The sequence below is a fragment of the Hemitrygon akajei genome, chromosome 9 (assembly GCF_048418815.1).
Source record: "Hemitrygon akajei chromosome 9, sHemAka1.3, whole genome shotgun sequence".
In the NCBI taxonomy this organism is placed as follows: Eukaryota; Metazoa; Chordata; class Chondrichthyes; order Myliobatiformes; family Dasyatidae; genus Hemitrygon; species Hemitrygon akajei.
This window is the reverse complement of record NC_133132.1, coordinates 159,936,195-159,956,022: the sequence shown is the minus strand read 5'-3', so window position 1 is coordinate 159,956,022 and position 19,828 is coordinate 159,936,195. Positions and strand designations below refer to the sequence as shown.

The 19,828-nt window shown below is 40.3% G+C and overlaps 1 protein-coding gene across 1 annotated transcript in view; it reads left to right on the top strand.

The window, feature by feature from the left end:
- LOC140732841 (G-protein coupled receptor family C group 6 member A-like) overlaps positions 1-14,533 on the top strand; it is a 28,759-nt gene extending 14,226 nt beyond the window's left edge. The window contains exons 3-6 of the mRNA XM_073055474.1: positions 1,347-2,111; positions 7,844-8,044; positions 10,649-10,769; positions 13,419-14,533. Coding sequence (XP_072911575.1) covers positions 1,347-2,111; positions 7,844-8,044; positions 10,649-10,769; positions 13,419-14,533 — 2,202 coding nt within the window. The remainder of the gene's footprint in view (positions 1-1,346; positions 2,112-7,843; positions 8,045-10,648; positions 10,770-13,418) is intronic.
- The last annotated feature ends 5,295 nt before the right edge of the window (positions 14,534-19,828 follow it).

The window sequence follows — 19,828 nt, the reverse complement described above, 5'->3', positions numbered from 1 at the left end:
TATAAATTTTCCCAATAAAACCCTTCACTAAAGGATTCATTTTAAAAATAATATCTAACAGGTCAGAATCCTGTATATATGGAAAATTATTTAAATATTCTTGTAAGAAGTGTTTGACCTGAAGATATTGCAGGAAATGTGAATACGAGAGAGAGTATTTAGTTACTAATTTCTCAAAAGACATCAATTGGCCATCTTGGAACAGATGTGTGAAGGAATAAGCTCCTTTATTCCTCCAAAGAAGAAAGGTAGAATCACTTCATGAAAGTTTAAATAAATAATTTCGATAAATTATACTAAAAGTTAAAATTCTTTGAGATTAAAAAAATTACAAAACTGGAAACAAATTTGTAATGACTGCTTAATCACAGGGTATAAATTTAAATTTGTAATTTTGGCCCATCGTACAGATAGAGAAGCTCCTAATAATGAGTTTAAGTGAAACTGTTAAACAGCATGAGGTTTTTTAAAAATTATTAGGAGGGAGATGTGGTAGGACAATAATGTACCTATGTTTAATTCGGAAAAAAAAAGAAAGACAGAAAAAATGGGATATGTGTTCAGGATTTGAAGGCTTGTAAACTACTAATGGTTCATGAAAATGTATGGCCTGTTGTAATATGAAATGATATTAGCAAGATTTGACAGATACTGAACATGATAATGCAACAAATCAACAACATAAGCAGAATGTTTTGGATATTGTGTTAATTTAGTGAGGATATAATTCCAGAAACCCTAGAAGTAGCTGTTTCTGTTCAATGCAATAAAATGTTTTGTATCTATTGAGTTAGATCATGAGACCATAAGACCATAAGGCACAAGGGCAGAATTAGGCCATTTGGCCCATGAAGTCTCTGCAATTCCATCACAACTGACTTATTTTCCTGGCTCGTCCCTGTAACCTTTGACACCCTTACAAATTAAGAACCCATCAACCTCTGCTTCAAATATGCCCAATAAATATAATCTATTTCTATTTAATTTGACGGACTAGACTTCAAATTTTATAAGACAGGAAGTTTTGAGGTTGAGGATTGTCCACATCATTAGTACTTGTCGTAACTAAGACTTAATGGCCTTATGATTGATGCGTTCGAGGCATGCTAGATGAGTAGTTTCATATAGTTCTGGGCCATTTTTGCTTTGGACTGGAAGTCACTGAAATAGTACAAATTTATTTCTCCTTCATATATTTCCTTCTTTACTATTTGTAAGAAGATATAAATTACTTCCAACACTTTTGACATTTGCTGAAAAGAAGCTGTGTTTGCATTTAATTACATTTTCAGGTAGTGCGAGATGCTTTCATGTTGAAACTTTGTTCTTTCCTGAAATCTCAACAGATGAGTTACGTGTCATCAGCAGAATATCTCAGCGACAAAACAAAGTTTGCATCATTTTTTCGAGCTGTTCCCAGCGACAGGCATCAAATATCTGCCATTATCAAACTTCTTCAACATCTGAAGTGGAACTGGATCGGAATCCTGGCAACTGATGATGATTATGGACGATCAGCAATGAACAGTTTGATTTCAGAAGCAGAGAAACAGAGAATATGCATTGATTTTCATTTCCGAATCCCTGTTCAGAACATGGCAGAACAGAACAATTACATCAAAAGAGCTGCAGATAAAATTATGAATTCAAGTGCAGAAGTAATGGTTGCATTTATTAGATCATCAGATATTAAGACACTGTTTGAAATATTGATTGATTATCAAGTAAGTAAAACTTGGATCGCTAGTGATGCCTGGTCCAATTCTAAGAACGTTGCCAGCAAGATTCAAGCTGAACAAGTTGGAAATATTTTGGGCTTTACATTCAAAAATGGAACCATCCCAAATTTTAATGAATACCTGAAGAAGTTGGTGACACATACCACAAAAAGTGATGATTTTACCCAAGAATTTTTTAGAGATCTAAAAAATAATGATTCAGGTTCACAGATGACTGAATCTGATCAATATTCCAAAATAACAGAAAATATTAATGATGCGTACAACTATTGTGTATATTTAACTATCAAAGCCATTACTCATGCTCTTCAGAAGGTACTCAATTGTGATCACCAAAAATGTAATGGAAGTTTTGATTTTGCACCATGGCAGGTAAGGATATCAAGGTTGCTTTTGTACTAGACTAGCATCTCTTAAACACTGAGAGCCTTTTCCTCTTCCTTGCTGCTAGTCTTTCATCTTACAGCATTGATTGTCCCAGCACTTTTATTAGCCATTTTTCTTCCACACATCACTTCATTCAGATATCTGCTGCTGATTTCCTATCCTAAAAAATGCACTTGCCTTCATCTTCAAATTTCTTCATCACCTCAATCAATCCTGTCTTTCGCGTTCTACCCATAACATGTGCACGTTCAATTCTTCCACTCATAGATTCATAGAAAATGTATTATTTTAAGCCATTCAGCCCATCTGGTCTCTCCTGGTCAAAGTAGAGCTATCCAACAATAATGCACATTTTATCATATTTGTAATCAGTTCATAGTGCTTTTAAGCACATACACAGAAAATGTAAGTGCAGAGAGGGTATTTTCATTCACCATCCTTTCAGGGCATGAGTTTGAAAGCCCTATCATCTTCTAGTTAAATCTTCTAATTGCACTCCTCAAAGGGTTGGCTTCAGTTTTTAAACTACACCATCTAATTCTGGGCACCCTAATTAGCAGAAAAGGTTTTTTTTCATTATCTGGGAAGTTTATTCAAATCAACCATCAAGCTACTAATTCAATGGTATAAGCCCCTAAGTTATGTAACCTCGGGTAAATCTGCATTGTATTTCAATTATGGCCAATATACCTTTCTCAGAACTTTTCACCTTACTCTCGAGGTTTGTTTAATAATGGCACAATTTCTCCCTCCAGGTGCCACGTTGTCCAGATATGAAGGCAAGCATTCCCTCAATCTTTATGATCATTTTACTTATTAATGTCCATTGTATCAAATCATCACCTTTTAGAAAATTCTTTGTTTTACTCCTTGTGGATCAAAAGACCCTTCCATTTATCATCTCTGAATTTGATTTTTTTCTCTCTTTTCGCATTTGCATGGTTTGTAGTCTTCTGCACGTTGGTTGTTTGTCCGTCTTTGTTGTGGGTAGCTTTTCATTGATTCTGCTGTATATATACTTCATGTTGTTATCCTGCCCTGATTTATAGGCTAGAAATTTCCTCACAACAGAAGTTAGTGTAACTTTAATTATCTATAATTCCCTGGTTTTTAGATTGCAAAATTACACTATTTTCCAAAGAAATGGAATACCCAAATTAATATAACCTTGGATGTTTGAAAGTGATAGTCTCACCAACTTCCCATCACTTTTACCTTTCATCATATTATTTCTTACCCTTCAGGACCAGACATCAGTAAACATTAGGAATAAAAGCTGGTACTGTTAGAAATACAATATCATGATGCTTGCATGATGGGGGTTGTGGGGTGGGGGTCGGTATTTCTGCTGTGCAGGTGGGGGGAGAGAGGTGGAGGGTGGATGCTTGCATGATGGGGGTTGTGGGGTGGGGGTCGGTATTTCTGCTGTGCAGGTGGGGGAAGAGAGAGGTGGAGGGTGGATGTTTGCATGATGGGGGTTGTGGGGTGGAGGTCAGTGTTTTTGCTGTGCAGGTGGGGGGAGAGAGAGGTGGAGGGTGGATGTTTGCATGATGGGGGTTGTGGGGTGGGGGTCAGTATTTTTGCTGTGCAGGTGGGGGGAGAGAGAGGTGGAGGGTGGATGTTTGCATGATGGGGGTTGTGGGGTGGGGGTCGGTATTTCTGCTGTGCAGGTGGGGGAAGAGAGAGGTGGAGGGTGGATGTTTGCATGATGGGGGTTGTGGGGTGGAGGTCAGTGTTTTTACTGTGCAGGTGGGGGGAGAGAGAGGTGGAGGGTGGATGTTTGCATGATGGGGGTTGTGGGGTGGGGGTCAGTGTTTCTGCTGTGCAAGTGGGGGAAGAGAGAGGTGGAGGGTGGATGTTTGCATGATGGGGGTTGTGGGGTGGGGGTCGGTATTTCTGCTGTGCAGGTAGGGGGAGAGAGGTGGAGGGTGGATGTTTGCATGATGGGGGTTGTGGGGTGGGGGTCAGTGTTTCTGCTGTGCAAGTGGGGGGAGAGAGAGGTGGAGGGTGGATGTTTGCATGATGGGGGTTGTGGGGTGGGGGTCAGTGTTTCTGCTGTGCAAGTGGGGGGAGAGAGAGGTGGAGGGTGGATGTTTGCATGATGGGGGTTGTGGGGTGGGGGTCAGTGTTTCTGCTGTGCAGGTAGGGGGAGAGAGAGGTGGAGGGTGGATGTTTGCATGATGGGGGTTGTGGGGTGGGGGTCAGTGTTTCTGCTGTGCAAGTGGGGGGAGAGAGAGGTGGAGGGTGGATGTTTGCATGATGGGGGTTGTGGGGTGGGGGTCAGTGTTTCTGCTGTGCAAGTGGGGGGAGAGAGAGGTGGAGGGTGGATGTTTGCATGATGGGGGTTGTGGGGTGGGGGTCGGTATTTCTGCTGTGCAGGTGGGGGAAGAGAGAGGTGGAGGGTGGATGTTTGCATGATGGGGGTTGTGGGGTGGGGGTCAGTATTTTTGCTGTGCAGGTGGGAGGAGAGAGAGGTGGAGGGTGGATGTTTGCATGATGGGGGTTGTGGGGTGGGGGTCAGTGTTTCTGCTGTGCAGGTGGGGGGAGAGAGAGGTGGAGGGTGGATGTTTGCATGATGGGGGTTGTGGGGTGGGGGTCAGTGTTTCTGCTGTGCAAGTGGGGGGAGAGAGAGGTGGAGGGTGGATGTTTGCATGATGGGGGTTGTGGGGTGGGGGTCAGTGTTTTTGCTGTGCAGGTGGGGGAAGAGAGAGGTGGAGGGTGGATGTTTGCATGATGGGGGTTGTGGGGTGGGGGTCAGTGTTTCTGCTGTGCAAGTGGGGGAAGAGAGAGGTGGAGGGTGGATGTTTGCATGATGGGGGTTGTGGGGTGGGGGTCAGTGTTTCTGCTGTGCAAGTGGGGGGCGAGAGAGGTGGAGGGTGGATGCTTCTTCTGCAGCTTGTGCACTGGGAGTGAAGGAGGGCTTTGGGATTCTGCCATTTCTGTCATTCATTCTTAGGGGTTTCATGGAAGTTAGCAAAGAGTAAGAATTTCAGGTTGTATACTGTAAACATTCTTTGATCTTAAGTTAAACCATTTGAATTTGGATGAGGAAGTGAAGGGATGAGTTGGTAAATTTTCTGATGACACAAAGGTTGAAGGTGTTGTGGATAGTGTGGAGGGTTGTCAGAGGTTACAGCGGGACATTGATAGGGTGCAAAACTGGGCTGAGAAGTGGCAGATTGAGTTCAACCCAGATAACTGTAAGGTGGTTCATTTTGGTAGGACAAATATGATGGCAGAATATAGCATTAATGGTAAGACTCTTGGCAGTGTGGAAGATCAGAGGGATCTTGGGGTCCAAGTCCATAGGATGCTCAAAGCAGCTGTGCAGGTTGACTCTGTGGTTAAGAAGGCATATAGTGTATTGGCCTTCATCAATCATGGAATTGAATTTAGGAGCCGAGAGGTAATGTTGCAGTTATATAGGACCCTAGTCAGACCCCATTTGGAGAACTGTGTTCAGTTCTGGTCTCCTCACTACAGGAAGGATGTGGAAGCCATAGAAAGGGTACAGAGGAGATTTACAAGGATGTTGCCTGGATTGGGGAGCATGCCTTATGAGAATAGGTTGAGTGAACTGGGCCTTTTCTCCTTGGAGCGACGGAGGATGACAGGTGACCTGATAGAGGTGTCTAAGATGATGAGAGGCATCGATCATGTGGATAGTCAGAGGCTTTTTCCCAGGGCTGAAATGGTTGCCACAAGAGGATGCAGGTTTAAGGTGCTGAGGAGAAGAGACAGAGGAGATGTTAGGGGAAGTTTTTTACTCAGAGAGTGGTGAGTGCGTGGAATGGGCTGCCGGCAACAGTGGTGGAGGCGGATACGATAGGGTCTTTTAAGAGACTTTTGGATAGGTACATGGAGCTTAGAAAAATAGAGACCTATGGGTAAGCCTAGTAATTTCTAAGGTAGGGACATGTTCGCCACAACATTGTGGGCCAAAGAGCCTGTATTGTGCTGTAGGTTTTCTATGTTTCTATGTTTTGATGGACCATATACACTAGGACTGGCAGAGAAAAGTATTGTTAGCTTTTCAGGCCAATGACCTGTTGTCAGATCGAATATTAGAACTCTGCAGAGAATGATTATTTGGGGAAAATAAACATCTCACAAAATGTATAACATTTTTCATGACAATCAGAAGTTTTGCCCCAGCAAAAACTTCACTAAGGGTGAGCTCCTTTTCAGGAATTCCTGTTTTCCAAAGTTTGCAATTACATTGAGCTGGTTCTATGGAATAAATGTAGCTCATAGACTCTGCTGAAGTTCCTCTCCGGAACCTGAAACACAACCAAACTAAACACAAATCTTTCTATTAAGTCTTAGTTTTATCCATTGCTGCAAAGAAAATATTACTCTGGTCACAACCATGCTACTACAGTGGTGATAGGAAGTTTGTGAACCCTGTAGAATTTTCTTTATTTCTGCATAAATATGATCTGAAATATGATAAGATCTTCATATGTTCTAAAACTAGATAAATAACGTAAAAACCAAATTACTTGTTCATTTACTTATTGAGAAAACTGATCCAATATTATATGTGACACACACAAAATGCTGGGGGAGCTCAGTGGGCCAGGCAGCATCGATGGAAAAGAATACAGTCGATGTTTCCAAGACCAAAACCCTTCAGCAGTATTCTTTTCCATCGATGCTGCCTGGCCTGCTGAGTTCCTCCAGCATTGTGTGTGTAATACTTGGATTTTCAACATCTGCAGATTTTCTCTTGCCAATAATATATGTATTTGTTAGAAATTAACCTTTGTTTTCTGTAACTGGTGTGACAGCCTTGTACAGAAATAAGTTAAACCGTACATTTCTGGTAACTGTAGATCAGTCCTACATTTTGGTTTGGAGGAATTTTAGGCCATTTCTCTTTACAAAACTGTTTCAACTCTGGCATGGTGGTGGACTTCCTTGAATGAACTGCTTGATTCAGGTCCTTCCACAACGTTCCTATAGGATTGTCAGGACCTTGAGTTGGTCATTCCAAAACATGAATATTCTTTTTAAACCATTTTGTTGTTGATTTACTCTTGTTTTTTGGACCATTGTCTTGTTGCATTATCCAACTTCTATTAAGCTTCAGGTGACAGACTGCTACCCTGATATTCTCCTGTAAAATGTCTGGATACAATTCTGGTTTCATCGTTCCCTCAATGATTGCAAGCTGACCAATCCCTGAGGCAGCAAAGCAGCCCCAAACCACGATGCTCCTTCCACCATGCTTCACAGTTGGGATGAGGTTTTGGTGTTGATGGACAGTGTCCTTTTTCCTCCAAATAGAGCAATGCGAATTTCTGCCAACAAGTTCAACTTTTGTCTCATCTATCCACAGAACACTGTCCCAGAGGTATTGTAGAATATCCAGGTGGTCTTTTGCAAACTTGAGATGTGCAGCAATGTTTTTTTTTTGGAGAGCAGGGGCTGCCTCCGAGGTGCCATTCCATGAACACCATTCTTGCTGGATGTTTTTCTTACAGTGGACACATGAACAGAGACTTCATAGCAAGTTTCACAGATTTCTGCATATCTATTTGCTGTTACCCTTGGGTTCTTTTACACCTCCTTCAGGACTGCATGTTATGCTCTTGGTGTGATCTTTGCAGGATGCCCATTCCTAGGAAGAATAGCAACTGTACTGAGTTTCCTCCAGCTGTATTTGTCTTACTGCTTTATAAATTTAAAATAATTGACGATTGCTTTATTTCCAGTTGCTCAGTGAAATGAAAAAAGTTCGGTTTCCGACAGAAGATGGATTCTTTTATTTTGACAGTTCAGGAGATTATTCAAGTGGCTATGACCTAATACACTGGGAAACTGTGAACAATTCTACAGAATTTATCACAGTTGGTAACTACAGTGCAGAAACACAATTGATTACCCTCCATCCTTATTTTAATAAAACTGCAAAGGTATTTACTTTCAATTTATGTTTTTTCTTTGCGCAATTTCTTTTACATATCTTCCATGGTATAATTTCAAATTCTACTTCTGTATTGTGCTTCTTAATGGTCTTAAACTTAATTTGGCAAATTCATATTCCAAGTAAAAAATAAAGAATGATGTTGAATGTGATTTGTTTAAAATGTTCTATACACATTACAACAAACTACATCAGATATACTATATTTTAACAGTACATTAAAAAAGGTACATTAACATTTTTGTTAAGAGTTAAACACAAGAAATTCTGTTATGCTGGAAATCCAGAGTAACAAACGCAAAATGCTGGAGGAACTCGGCAGGACAGGCAGCATCTGTGGAGAGGAATACACAGTGGGTGATTTGGGCTGACACCCAAACGATGAAAGGTCTCAGATCAAAACGTAGACTGTTTATTCCTTTCCAATCACGCTGCCCGACCTATTGACTTCCTCCAGCATCTTGTGTGAGTTACTGTTAAATTTTATGTTACTCCCTGCAAATAATATGCAACAAAGTATGGAACATTTTAACAGCAAGGAGGAAAACAAAACTGAAACAAACAAGACTAATTTTTTTAAAAAAGCACAGAAATATAGTAGTTTGGATTAAGTGATAGAGGCTGCCAGTCCCCAATAAGAAAGATTTATTACACAAGGCAATTAAGCAAATTAACCAACAGGAATTACTGGAGTATGGTCTAATGTATTAATCTTACTTGTACCTTGGCATGTTAAGTGATTTGGGTGAATACATTTTCCAGTTAAAGTAGGTAATGCATATTCCCTCTTCCTCTCTGTTTGTAAGTTCCACCAGCAAGATACGTCAGATTAGATTCTTTACCAGAGGTTTGGCTGATGCAGTTTTCAAATGTGTTGTCCTAGTCTTTAGAAACTCTCCAGCCAATTGTAACTCTGATTGTATTCTTCAGGAACTGTTTTAATTCAATAATGGACTTTAATATTATTTTCCTTTCAGAATAGAACATAGAACATAGAAAAGTACAGCACATTACAGGCCCTTCGGCCCACAATGTTGTGCCAACCATATAACCTACTCTAGAAACTGCCTAGAATTACCCTACTGCATAGCCCTCTATTTTTTTAGGTTCCATGTACCTATCTAAGAGTCTCTTAAAAGACCCTATTATATCTGCCTCTACCACCATCGCCGGCAGTGCATTCCATGCGCCCACCACTGTCTGTGTGAAAAACAGACAGACAGACAGACATACTTTATTGATCCCGAGGGAAATTGAGGGAAACTGACCCCTGACATCCCCTCTGTACCTTCCAAGCACCTTAAATCTATGCCCCCTCATGTTATCCATTTCAGCCCTGGGAAAAGCCTCTGGCTATCCACACAATCAATGCCTCTTATCATCTTGTACACCTCTATCAGGATACCTCTCATCCTCTGTCACTCCAACGAGAAAAGACCAGGTTCACTCAACCTATTCTCATAAGGCACCCTTTCCAATACTGGCAACATCCTTGTAAATTTCCTCCGCACTCTTTCTATGGTATCCACATTCTTCCTGTAGTGAGGTGATCAGAAATGAACACAGTACTCCAAATGGGGTCTAACTAAGGTCTTGTATAGCTTTAATATTACCTCACAGCTCCTGAACTCAATCCCACGGTTGATGAATGCCAACACACCATAAGCCTTGTTAACAACACTGTCAGTGACAATCTGTACAGCAGCTTTGAGTGTCCTATGGACTCGGACCCCAAGATCTCGCCGATCCTCCACACTGCAAAGAGTCTTACCATTAATACTAGTAATACTAATATTCTGTCTAATATTCATAATTTTCACCAGATATGTTGTGAACAGGCCTGACAACATTTCCTTCAAATGGTTATCTGATGAATGTTGAAGTCCAAAGTTCAAAGTAAATTTATTATCAAAGTACATATATGTCCCCATATACAACCCTGAGATTCATTTTCTTGTAGGCATACTCTAAGAACAATAACAGAATAAATGAAAGACCCCACCCAACAGGGCAGACAAACAACCAATGTTCAAAAGACAACAAACTGTGCAAATACTTAAGAAAATAATAACAAATAAGCAATAAATATAAAGAATGTTAGATTAAGAGTTCTTGAAAATGAGTCCAAAAATTGTAGGAACAGTTCAGCAAATAGGCCAGTGAAGTTGGGTGAAGTTATACCCTCTGGTCCAAGAGCCTAATAGCCGAGGGTTAATAACTGGTACTGAACCTGGTGGTGTGAGTTCTGAGGCTCCTGTAACTTTCTCCTGATGGCAGCAGCAAGAAGAGAGCATGTCCTGGGCAGTGCGTGAAGAGAGCATGATCTGGGCAGTCGGTGAAGGAAAGAAGCTTGAATAATATTTGTTTGAGAGTGATTTAAATCCAGGGTGAGAAATTGAAACCAAGTTTTCATATAAAATTATTTATAGTATTCAACCTTCACCCTCCCATTATCACTTTACTTTTTGATATTCTTTTTTTTTGGGGGTGGGGGCTAATCTTTGAAGATGCCTTCAGGCAATAGTTTGAGAAGAACACTGTTACAGGCTGAATATTCACTAACTCAGGCAATTTCATTTTATGCCTCTCGTAGATTGGAGTATTTCGTTGCTCAAACACCTGTAAACCTGGAGAAAGAAAGACTGTTTCACCTGAAAACAATTGTTGTTACAACTGTAGTAAGTGCTCTGAGGGAACTTACTCAGACAAAAATGGTAGGTATCAGGATGGTAGGAAGATGTACCAGATATGAGATTGGACATCCTTGTAGTAAGGTGGCTAAATATATTTAAAACCATGTGCCTTTTACTAATCTGCTACCTAAAGAAGTCTCCAAATGGGGCTCTGGAGTCATAGAACACTAAAGCAAAGAAACAAGCCCTTTAGCCCATCTAGTCCAAGTTGATCTATTAACCTGCCTAGTCCCATCAAACTGCACTCATACCATAGTCCTCTCATTCATGTACCCAATCAAATTTCTTTTAAATGTTGAAATTGAACCCCCATCCACCACTTCCACTGGCAACTCATTCCACAGTCTCATCACCCTCTGAGTGAAGCAGTTTCCCCTTAAGTTCCCATTAAATATTTCACTTTTTACCCTAAATCTATGACCGCTAGTTCTAATCTCATCCTATCTCAGTGGAAAAAGCCTGCTTGCATTTAACCTATCTATACCCCTCATAATTTTTATAACTTTTTTGTTTACATAGTTATAAATCAGAAATAAATCTTTTCTATTTCAATTTGAGCTCCAAAGTTCAATAACAATCTAGAAATCATATTGTTATATTTATTTCTTCTATAGCATACATACATTTAAATCTTTCTTTTCCAATGAACAGAAGGTTATCAAGCTACAGTGCCACTAAAAAGTATTCACCTCCCCTGTTTTCATGCTTTATTGTTTTACAACATGAATCACAGTGGATTTAACTTGGCTTTTTTTGACACTGATCAAGAGAAAAAGACTCTTTCATGTCAAAGTGAAAACAAGTCTCTACAAAGTGATCAAAGTTAATTACAAATATAAAACACAAAATAATTGATTGTATAAGTTGAGATGCATTCTATATTGAGTTGGAGTTTATAGCTAAGCAGGGAGCAGTATTGTGTATTTAATAATTCTGTAGGGATTTGGATAATATTGTAAGTTTATTGTTTCATTAAGCATCCTTTGTTGTTTACAAATGCATTGCGAGTTATATGTAAAAGTACATAAATGCCATACGACATTATGCCGCCATGTCATCACCTAAAGTGAAAACAAATGCATGCAAGTTACCTTTTAGCTCTCCTGTTCTCCTTTCAATTAGTTTTACGTTTTGGCATAACAAAAGATAATAATAGCCCTCCATGCCCAATCTATCCATATTACTTACCCAAAACTTCTCTTAAGTGTTGAAAACAAAGTGACATCCATTACTTCCACTGGCAGCTCGTTCCACACTTGCACCACCCTGAGCGGAAGTTCCTGCTCATTCCCCTTTAAGTCTTGTGTTTTTTCACCCTTATGTTGATTTTTTATAAATTTATAATACTACAAATCTACTTCCAACATCATGGATGTCACTTCAGCATCAGTGTGGGAAGACGGTGGGAAATGTTTTCAAAAAACCTTTAAGATATTTTAATCAATGTGCCTTCTATCCATTTCCCAATCACTACCTATTATAAATTTCATGTGAGCATAAATCATTAGTAGTTCTTTGTCAACTCTACGTTAAAAAGTTTTTTCTCAGTAGTTCTGTTTTACAAATATGAAATTGAAGTCATTATTTGTGCAAATAACAGCAAAATAGTGTGTCTGGTGTAGTATTAATTAGAAATATTTCAATCGGTTGAGCAAATGGCAATTGGGAGGTTAATTGCAGTACAGTCCATGCCTCTGATACATACTAATATTGGAAAAGTGATTAATGGCTGTTAATCATGATCTCAGATTTAGCAGCCTAATGACTCATCCTGAAGAACAGGGTCAGAAAATATGCATAATTGTGTTGTACTCTTTCATACTATTCCAACTTTTTTTTAATGACCACTTCCTCCTGGAGTTCAAAGCTGTAATTTGCTTCAGTATTATTCATTATGTTGTGAGTAGTTTCCGATTCCTTAAGGTTGTTATAGCCAAGTGTGGTAATGGGGACAAGCTGCCACTCCCTAATAAGTGCTCCCAATGGCGTGTGCCTGAAGTAGCCTCTGATAACCAAAGTCAGCTCCTGGTCTTCACGTGTGGCTTTGCTACTAAGCTCAGTGAAAGAGTTTCTACTGAAAGAAGAAGGGGCAAAGCCAGGCTACTGGCACCTTAAAACCAGACCCTTTGGTTAGATGGGGCTGTTCAGCCGTGGTTGGTAGCTCATCTAGGAGAAGGGAAACGCTGATCTCAAACTTTTGCTGCCTTGCAGCTATACTCACTCGGGGGAAGGCTTTGGAAGTAAGTCCCGAGGGAAAAATCTGGAGCTGGTGTCAGATGCTGACTGGCAATTCCTGAGACTCTGCTGGTGCCAAACTGTAACGGTCTCTGTCATTCCTTTAGGTTCATCAGCTGTGTGGAGAGGGGGAGCTAGCTACGTGGGCAACAACTCACTCTCCATATTGTACCGGCCAGGTTTGTGTTCCTAGATAGCTAGGACACAACATCCATGGTCAACACGGACCGGCAGAGGCCTCAGTGAATAGCTTCACTGTGCAGAAGACTTGCGTGAAAGGAATATAGTTCGGGGATTTTGTGGTGTGCCCAAATTCCAATGATACACACAGTGGATAATTGGTAGCCAGGCTCATATAACTACCATTAATATCTCAAATCACGTAGTTTCACAATTTCAGTGCACTGCCTCCATAATGTTTCTTCATTGCCGCAGATTCCAACGACTGTAAGACCTGCCAAGAAGATGAATGGTCCAATAAAGGTAGTTCGAGATGCCAGAAAAGAACAGTGGATTTTCTGAAATGGAGTGATGGCTTATCTATTGTGCTGATCTTGTTTGCCATCTTAGGAGTACTTATAATATGTGTGGTAAGCATAATGTTTACGAAATATCTGAGTACACCGGCTGTGAAGGCTGCTGGAGGTTGGATGTGTTACATTATGCTGCCCTCACTGGTGGCTTGTTTAGTCAGCTCTATATTCTTTATTGGAAAGCCCATTGACCTCATTTGTAAAATTCGCCAACCGCTCTTCAGCATCTGCTTTACGCTTTCTGTTTCTTGTATTTTGGTTAAGTCCTTCAGGATCATTCTGGCTTTCAGTTTTAATCCAACTGTCCGTAAGAATCTGAGGCTGCTTTATAAGCCACTTCCTGTTATAATTACTGCCACAGGAGTTCAAGTGATCATTTGTTCATTATGGTTATCTTTGGATCCTCCTAAAACAATTAAAAATAGATCTGATCCCAAAACAATTCTGTTACAATGCAGTGAAGGCTCCCATACAACTTTCGGAATAATGTTAGGATACATTGCTTTCCTTGCCTGTATCTGCTTCATTCTTGCTTTCAAAGGAAGGAAGGCTCCCAAAATGTATAACGAGGCAAGATTCATCACCTTTAGCATGCTTGTTTACCTAATTCTGTGGATTTCTTTTGGAGTCATTTATCTCAACTTGGGAGGAAACAAATACATAGGAATAATTGAATCAATTGCAATATTAGCATCAGTCTACAGTTTTTTATGCTGTCATTTCTTCCCAACCTGCTATGTAGTTCTTTTCAAGAAGGAAAGCAATGTTGAGTCAAATTATTTGACGCAGGCACGGGAACATTTCAAACAGAAAGGGCAGTTTGTGTGTCCGGTCGCAAAAATGCGAAGGATCTCTCAGATTTCTAACGAAGAGCAGACTTCTAACCCTATAGTAGTCAAAGCAAGTATTGAAAATGAATGCCTCAGTAATCCGAAAACTGGTCACATATACCATAACACTAATTTTCAGAATCATAGAGTTTCGCATTGCTTGAGAAAACGGCATAAGAGTTGTTAATTTTTTTTAGCTCATATGAAGAAATAAGTACATGATCAATTATTAGATTAGATTAGATTACCTTTATTTGTCACATGTACGCTGAAACATTGGAACATACAGTGAAATGCATTGCCTTGCATCAACATCCAACACAGTCCGAGAATGTGCTGGGGAGCAGCCTGCAAGTGTTGCTACTCTTCCAGCACCAACATAACATGCTCACATCTCACTCACCCTGATGCGTAGGTCTTTGGAATGTGGGAGCACTCAGAGGAAACCCACGTGGTCAGAGAACGTGAAAACTCCCTACAGGCAATGGTAGGAATTGAACACCCCAATCCCTGGAATTGTAAACTGTACTGGGCCTGTACTCACCAAATTTTTGAAGAATGTTTGGGGGGGGGGGGGAGGTGACATCATTGAAACTTACTGAGTATTAAAAGTCTTAGACAGAATGGAGGTGGAGAGGTTGTTCCAACAGTTGGAGAGTGTAGGACCGGAAAGCACAGCCTCAGAATAGAAGGGTGTCCTTTTAGAACAGAGATAGGAGGGCATTTCTTCAGCCAGAGGGTGCTGGATCAGTGGAATTCATTGCCACAGGCGGCTGTGGAGGTCAAGTCATTGGGTATATTTAAAGCAAAGGCTAATCGGTTTTTGATGAGTAAGGGCATCAAAGATTACGGGAAGAAGGCAGGAGAATGGGGCTGAGAGGGGAAATCAATCAAAAGGCAGAGCAGACTCGATGGGCCAAATGGCCTAATTCTGCTCCTATGTCTGATGGCCTGGCGATCATTGATTATAGGCATCATAGGGAGGAGTTTAGTGGTGCTCCACAAGGATCTGCACTGGAAGTTCTGCTGTTTGTGATGCATATAAATGACAATGACACTCTCTCCCTCTCCCTCTCCCTCTCCCTCTTCTCTCTCCTCTCTCTTTTACATAACTGGGCTATTACACAATAGGTTGGGAGAATGACTAAATGAGATCTCTTGAGTGATGAGCTTGGCATATATTCAATTGCTCCACATCCACTGTTCCCAGGGTCAGCTGAGAGTAAAAGCTATTGCTTTTCAGAACCCTTGAGTTTTTATTCATCTGCCAAACATTTATTATAACAGCATTGTTATAGAAGTTTCTTCCAACTTCAAAGCTGAGAGAAATATATATTAAAATACTGGCCAAATATATTAATGCTAATTTGAAATCTATGTTTAAGTGACAGGTTTAATTTGCTCAAGAATATTTGAAAATGTATTCAATAACTTTTGCATTTGAATGTATGGATAATAAATTTAAACTGTATATATTCATAGTTTTTAGAATAAATGTTAATTTGTTCATTATAGATACTCAACTAAAATAGGGTAAATTGTTAAGTGAAAAGAAACTTAGAAATAATAGTTTAAAGCTTTGTACAGTATGAATGATTCTGCTTTGCAACTGTTGAGTATTTCTGCTCTACACTTTGTATGTATATGACAGCTATAACATTTGGGAATAAAAAACAATTCTGAACTCTTGAACAAATAAATCTTATTTCATAGAATGCCGGTGGCATTCCGATGTATGATGCAATGAAGCTTTTCTTGGAGAAATTAAATGTGACAGTCCACTTACAAACAATTTTCCACTGTTTGAACTTAACCCAGCTGTAACGGAGAGAAACTACAAGTCAATTGAGCAGTCCTGCTGCATATTGAGAGAGTTTTGTTGTATAGGCAGATATCCACGAGGAACCTAAAGTACCTACAGTGCTGCAGTAAAACTTCAAAGAATATCAGACACTGTTCAAAGTCAATGTTCAAACTTCAAAGTATATTTTGTTATCAAAGTACATAGCTTATCACCATATACTACCCTGAGATTCGTTTTCATGCAGGCATTTACAGTAGAACAAAAAAGTACAACAAAATCAATGAAAAACTACAGACAAAGACTGACAGATTTGCAAATACAAAACAAATATAATAAATACATAAATAAAGCGACACACACACAAAATGCTGGAGGAACTCAGCGGGCAAGACAGCATCTATGGAAAAGAGCAAGCAGTCAACATTTTGACAAGACCCTTCGTCGGGACTGGAAAGGAAGAGAAGTAATCTTTTCTCTGTGTGTTGCTTTGGATTTCCAGCACCTGCAGATTTTCTCGTGTATGTGAAACAGATAAATAAGTAGAAAGAACTTGAGCTGTAGAGTGCTTGAAAGTGAGATCTTTAGGTAGACATGTGCCTCTTACATTAGGCATCATTCAATATTTAAGAGCATTTAGATCAGTGGTTCCCAATGTGGGGCGTACAAATTACCCACAGGGGGGTAATTTGATTTTTAAGGGGGGCAATTCGAGAATGAGTTATTAACAGTGAATTTTTTCTAGTAAGTCTGTGTGAGTATGAGTGTGTGTGCGAGTTAATACATATGTGTATATACAGTATGCATACATAAAAATACTTGTGTGTATGTACATGTGTAATTGCGTATATACTGTATATGTAGTGTATCACCATCATTACAACCATCAAATGGCTTTCATAATTAAATTAATGAATTGACTGATGTAGGAAGGAACGAATGAACAAGTCCAAACGCGTAAGAAACTCGCACGAGGTCGCGCCAATGCTGCTTTTTGCAGTAGCTTTCGGTTCTTGGTGGTGTGAAGGTGTGTACATTGCGTCATCTCTTTTAAACGGTGTATCTGTCTTTGTATGCAGTAGAAACGAATCGGCATTGTTTTATTATATTTATCATTATTATTATTTTAATATCACTTAATGTTCTTTTTTTTTACAATTTCTTAGTAATTTCTTCCTCAGAACTTTAACAGTCCTTTGGTTCTTTTATTTTTCTCTTTCATGAATGCCATGTTCTTTGGAAGCTTGTTTAAACCAAGTTAATGGTCTTTTAGGCTTCCTCCAGGTGAATAGGAGTTCACTTTTTGAATAATAAGAATTATATATCACCAAAGGGGGCCATCAGGATTTTAGAGGTGATTAGGTGGGGCATGGCCAAAAAAGGGTTGGGAACCACTGATTTAGATCCTACTAAAGATACATGTGACCTTCAAGACTTATCGTGAACATAGAAACTCATGTGACACGGTGAGGTGAAGGCCTCTGTCGGTCAGGGTCAACCATAGATATTGCTTCCGAGCTGTCTAGATATGCAGGCCTGGGCAGCACGATAGGGTCAGCAAGCTGCTGCCCATGTAGCAAGCTCCCCCTCTCCACGTATCTGATGAACCCCAAGGAACGGCAGAAACCTATATAGTTTGGTACGAGCAGCATTGCAGGAGTTGCCAGTCAGCATTGAACTCACTGCCTCAGGGATTCCAGTTCCAGATTTTTCCCTTGGAGTTTGTTCCCAAAGCCTTCCCTATGAGTGGGCTTAGCGACAAGGCAGCGGAGGCTTGGGATCGGAGTTTTCCTTCTCCTGGATAAGCTGCCAGCCACAGCTGATGAGGCCCATCTGCCTGAAACGCCTGTCAGTAGAAACAATCTCTCCGGGCTTAGTAGCTAAGCCACATGTGGCGGCCAGAAGCTGGACGTAGCTGTCAGAGGCTATTTGAGGCACACACTATTGGGAGCATTTAATAGGCAGTGGGAGATTGACTTTATTGCGTTCACTTTCCAGAAGTGGCTGCGTGACCTTGGCTTTACTGGAAGAGAGATCAAGTCAACCAGCAGGGCTGTAGCTGAGGCAGCGGAGATACAATCATCATGGGTGTGGACTAAGTACGTCCAGAGGGGCAGATAGTCAGACAGTGTATCCATCTTTTGTAAACTCTTCAGTAGCTGCATAGACACCTGAAGAGTAGACTATCTGTTGGATGGAAGCGACAAACAACTCTGATAGAGGCAGATGCCAAGTTGTTAAGCTCATCAGTGGGAGGTGGTGCTTTAGCACTGCTGGCCCACCACCTCGAGGGAGTCTTGATCATAAGCGGGCTGAAACTCCTGAAGACAGGTGACAGATCAACTGATGATCCCACTGGTGATAGCACGGGACAGTTAACATCTTAGTCCATGTGTATTTTCAATTCCTGTCCACATTACCACCCCTAACTACAACAACCTTAAGGAACCTGTGACCTAGTGCAGAGAAAATCAATCTAGTAATGAAATTCAACAGCATGCCAGAAATAAATTATTTGAAAGGTGGATGTATGAAATTTAAGAGGTGACATGTAAAGTTATATGCAAAGTCTAACTCCTGGAAGTGACAACACCAATGCCTGTACTGTAAGCAAAAGCTGCTATAAATCAGAATCAAATTTAATGGTGAGACTCATTTACATACTGTACATTTCACAAAATCCTGCATGGAGATAACAATGAATCATAATTAGTAAAGACATACAAAATGTTTCTGTGGAATCAGACATTGAGTAACGAAACCAAGATGAGCTTAAACAGAGAAATTAGTTTGGCAAAGAAAGGACCTTCAGTCTTTAGGAGGTATCTGATTTCTGGTTGGTTATTGAAAGAGAATAAAGAGACAAATCTTTATAAAGCATCGGTCAGACTGCGCATGGAGTATTGTGAGCAGTTTAGGGCCCGATATGTAAGAAAATGCGCTGGTATTGCAGAGGATCCAGTGGAGGTTATGAAAATGATCCAGGCAGTGAAAGGGTTAACACATGAGGAGCGTTTGATGGCTCTGGGCTCGTACTCTCTGGAGTTAGAAGAGTTGTTGGGGGGGTGGGGGTTGGTCACATTGAAACCTACCAAGTATTGAAAGCCCTAGATAGAATGGACATGGAGAGGATGTTTCTAATAGGACAGTCTAGGATCACGGGGCACAACCTCAGAATACAAAGACTTCTCTGTAGAACAGAACTGAGAAGGAGTTTCTATACCCGAAGGGCGGTGAATCTGTGGAACTCATTACAACAGATGGCTGTAGAAGCCAAGTCATTCAGTGTATTTGAAGTGGTAACTGATAGTTTCTTGATTAATACGGACATCAAAGGCTATGAGGAGAAGGCAGGAGAATGGGGTTAGGAAGGAAAATAAATGAGCATGATATAATAGCAGATCAAACTTGATGGACCAAATGGCCTAATTCTTCTCTTTCGTCTTCCAATCTTATGGTCATTGATGATAGGCTTCCTAGGTAGTGGACGACTGCACAAACAGTAATTAGCAGCAATGAGGATAGCTGTAGCAGGTTTTCAATTTTCTCCACTTAAGTTAGAAGATGGTATCTGGGTGACATGATGTTAGGTGAAGGCCCATGTGCAGAGAGAGAGAGACTCAGAAGAGGAATAAACAGTTCCCTGAAGTGTACAGAAGAAAAGGAAAATAATAAAAGCTA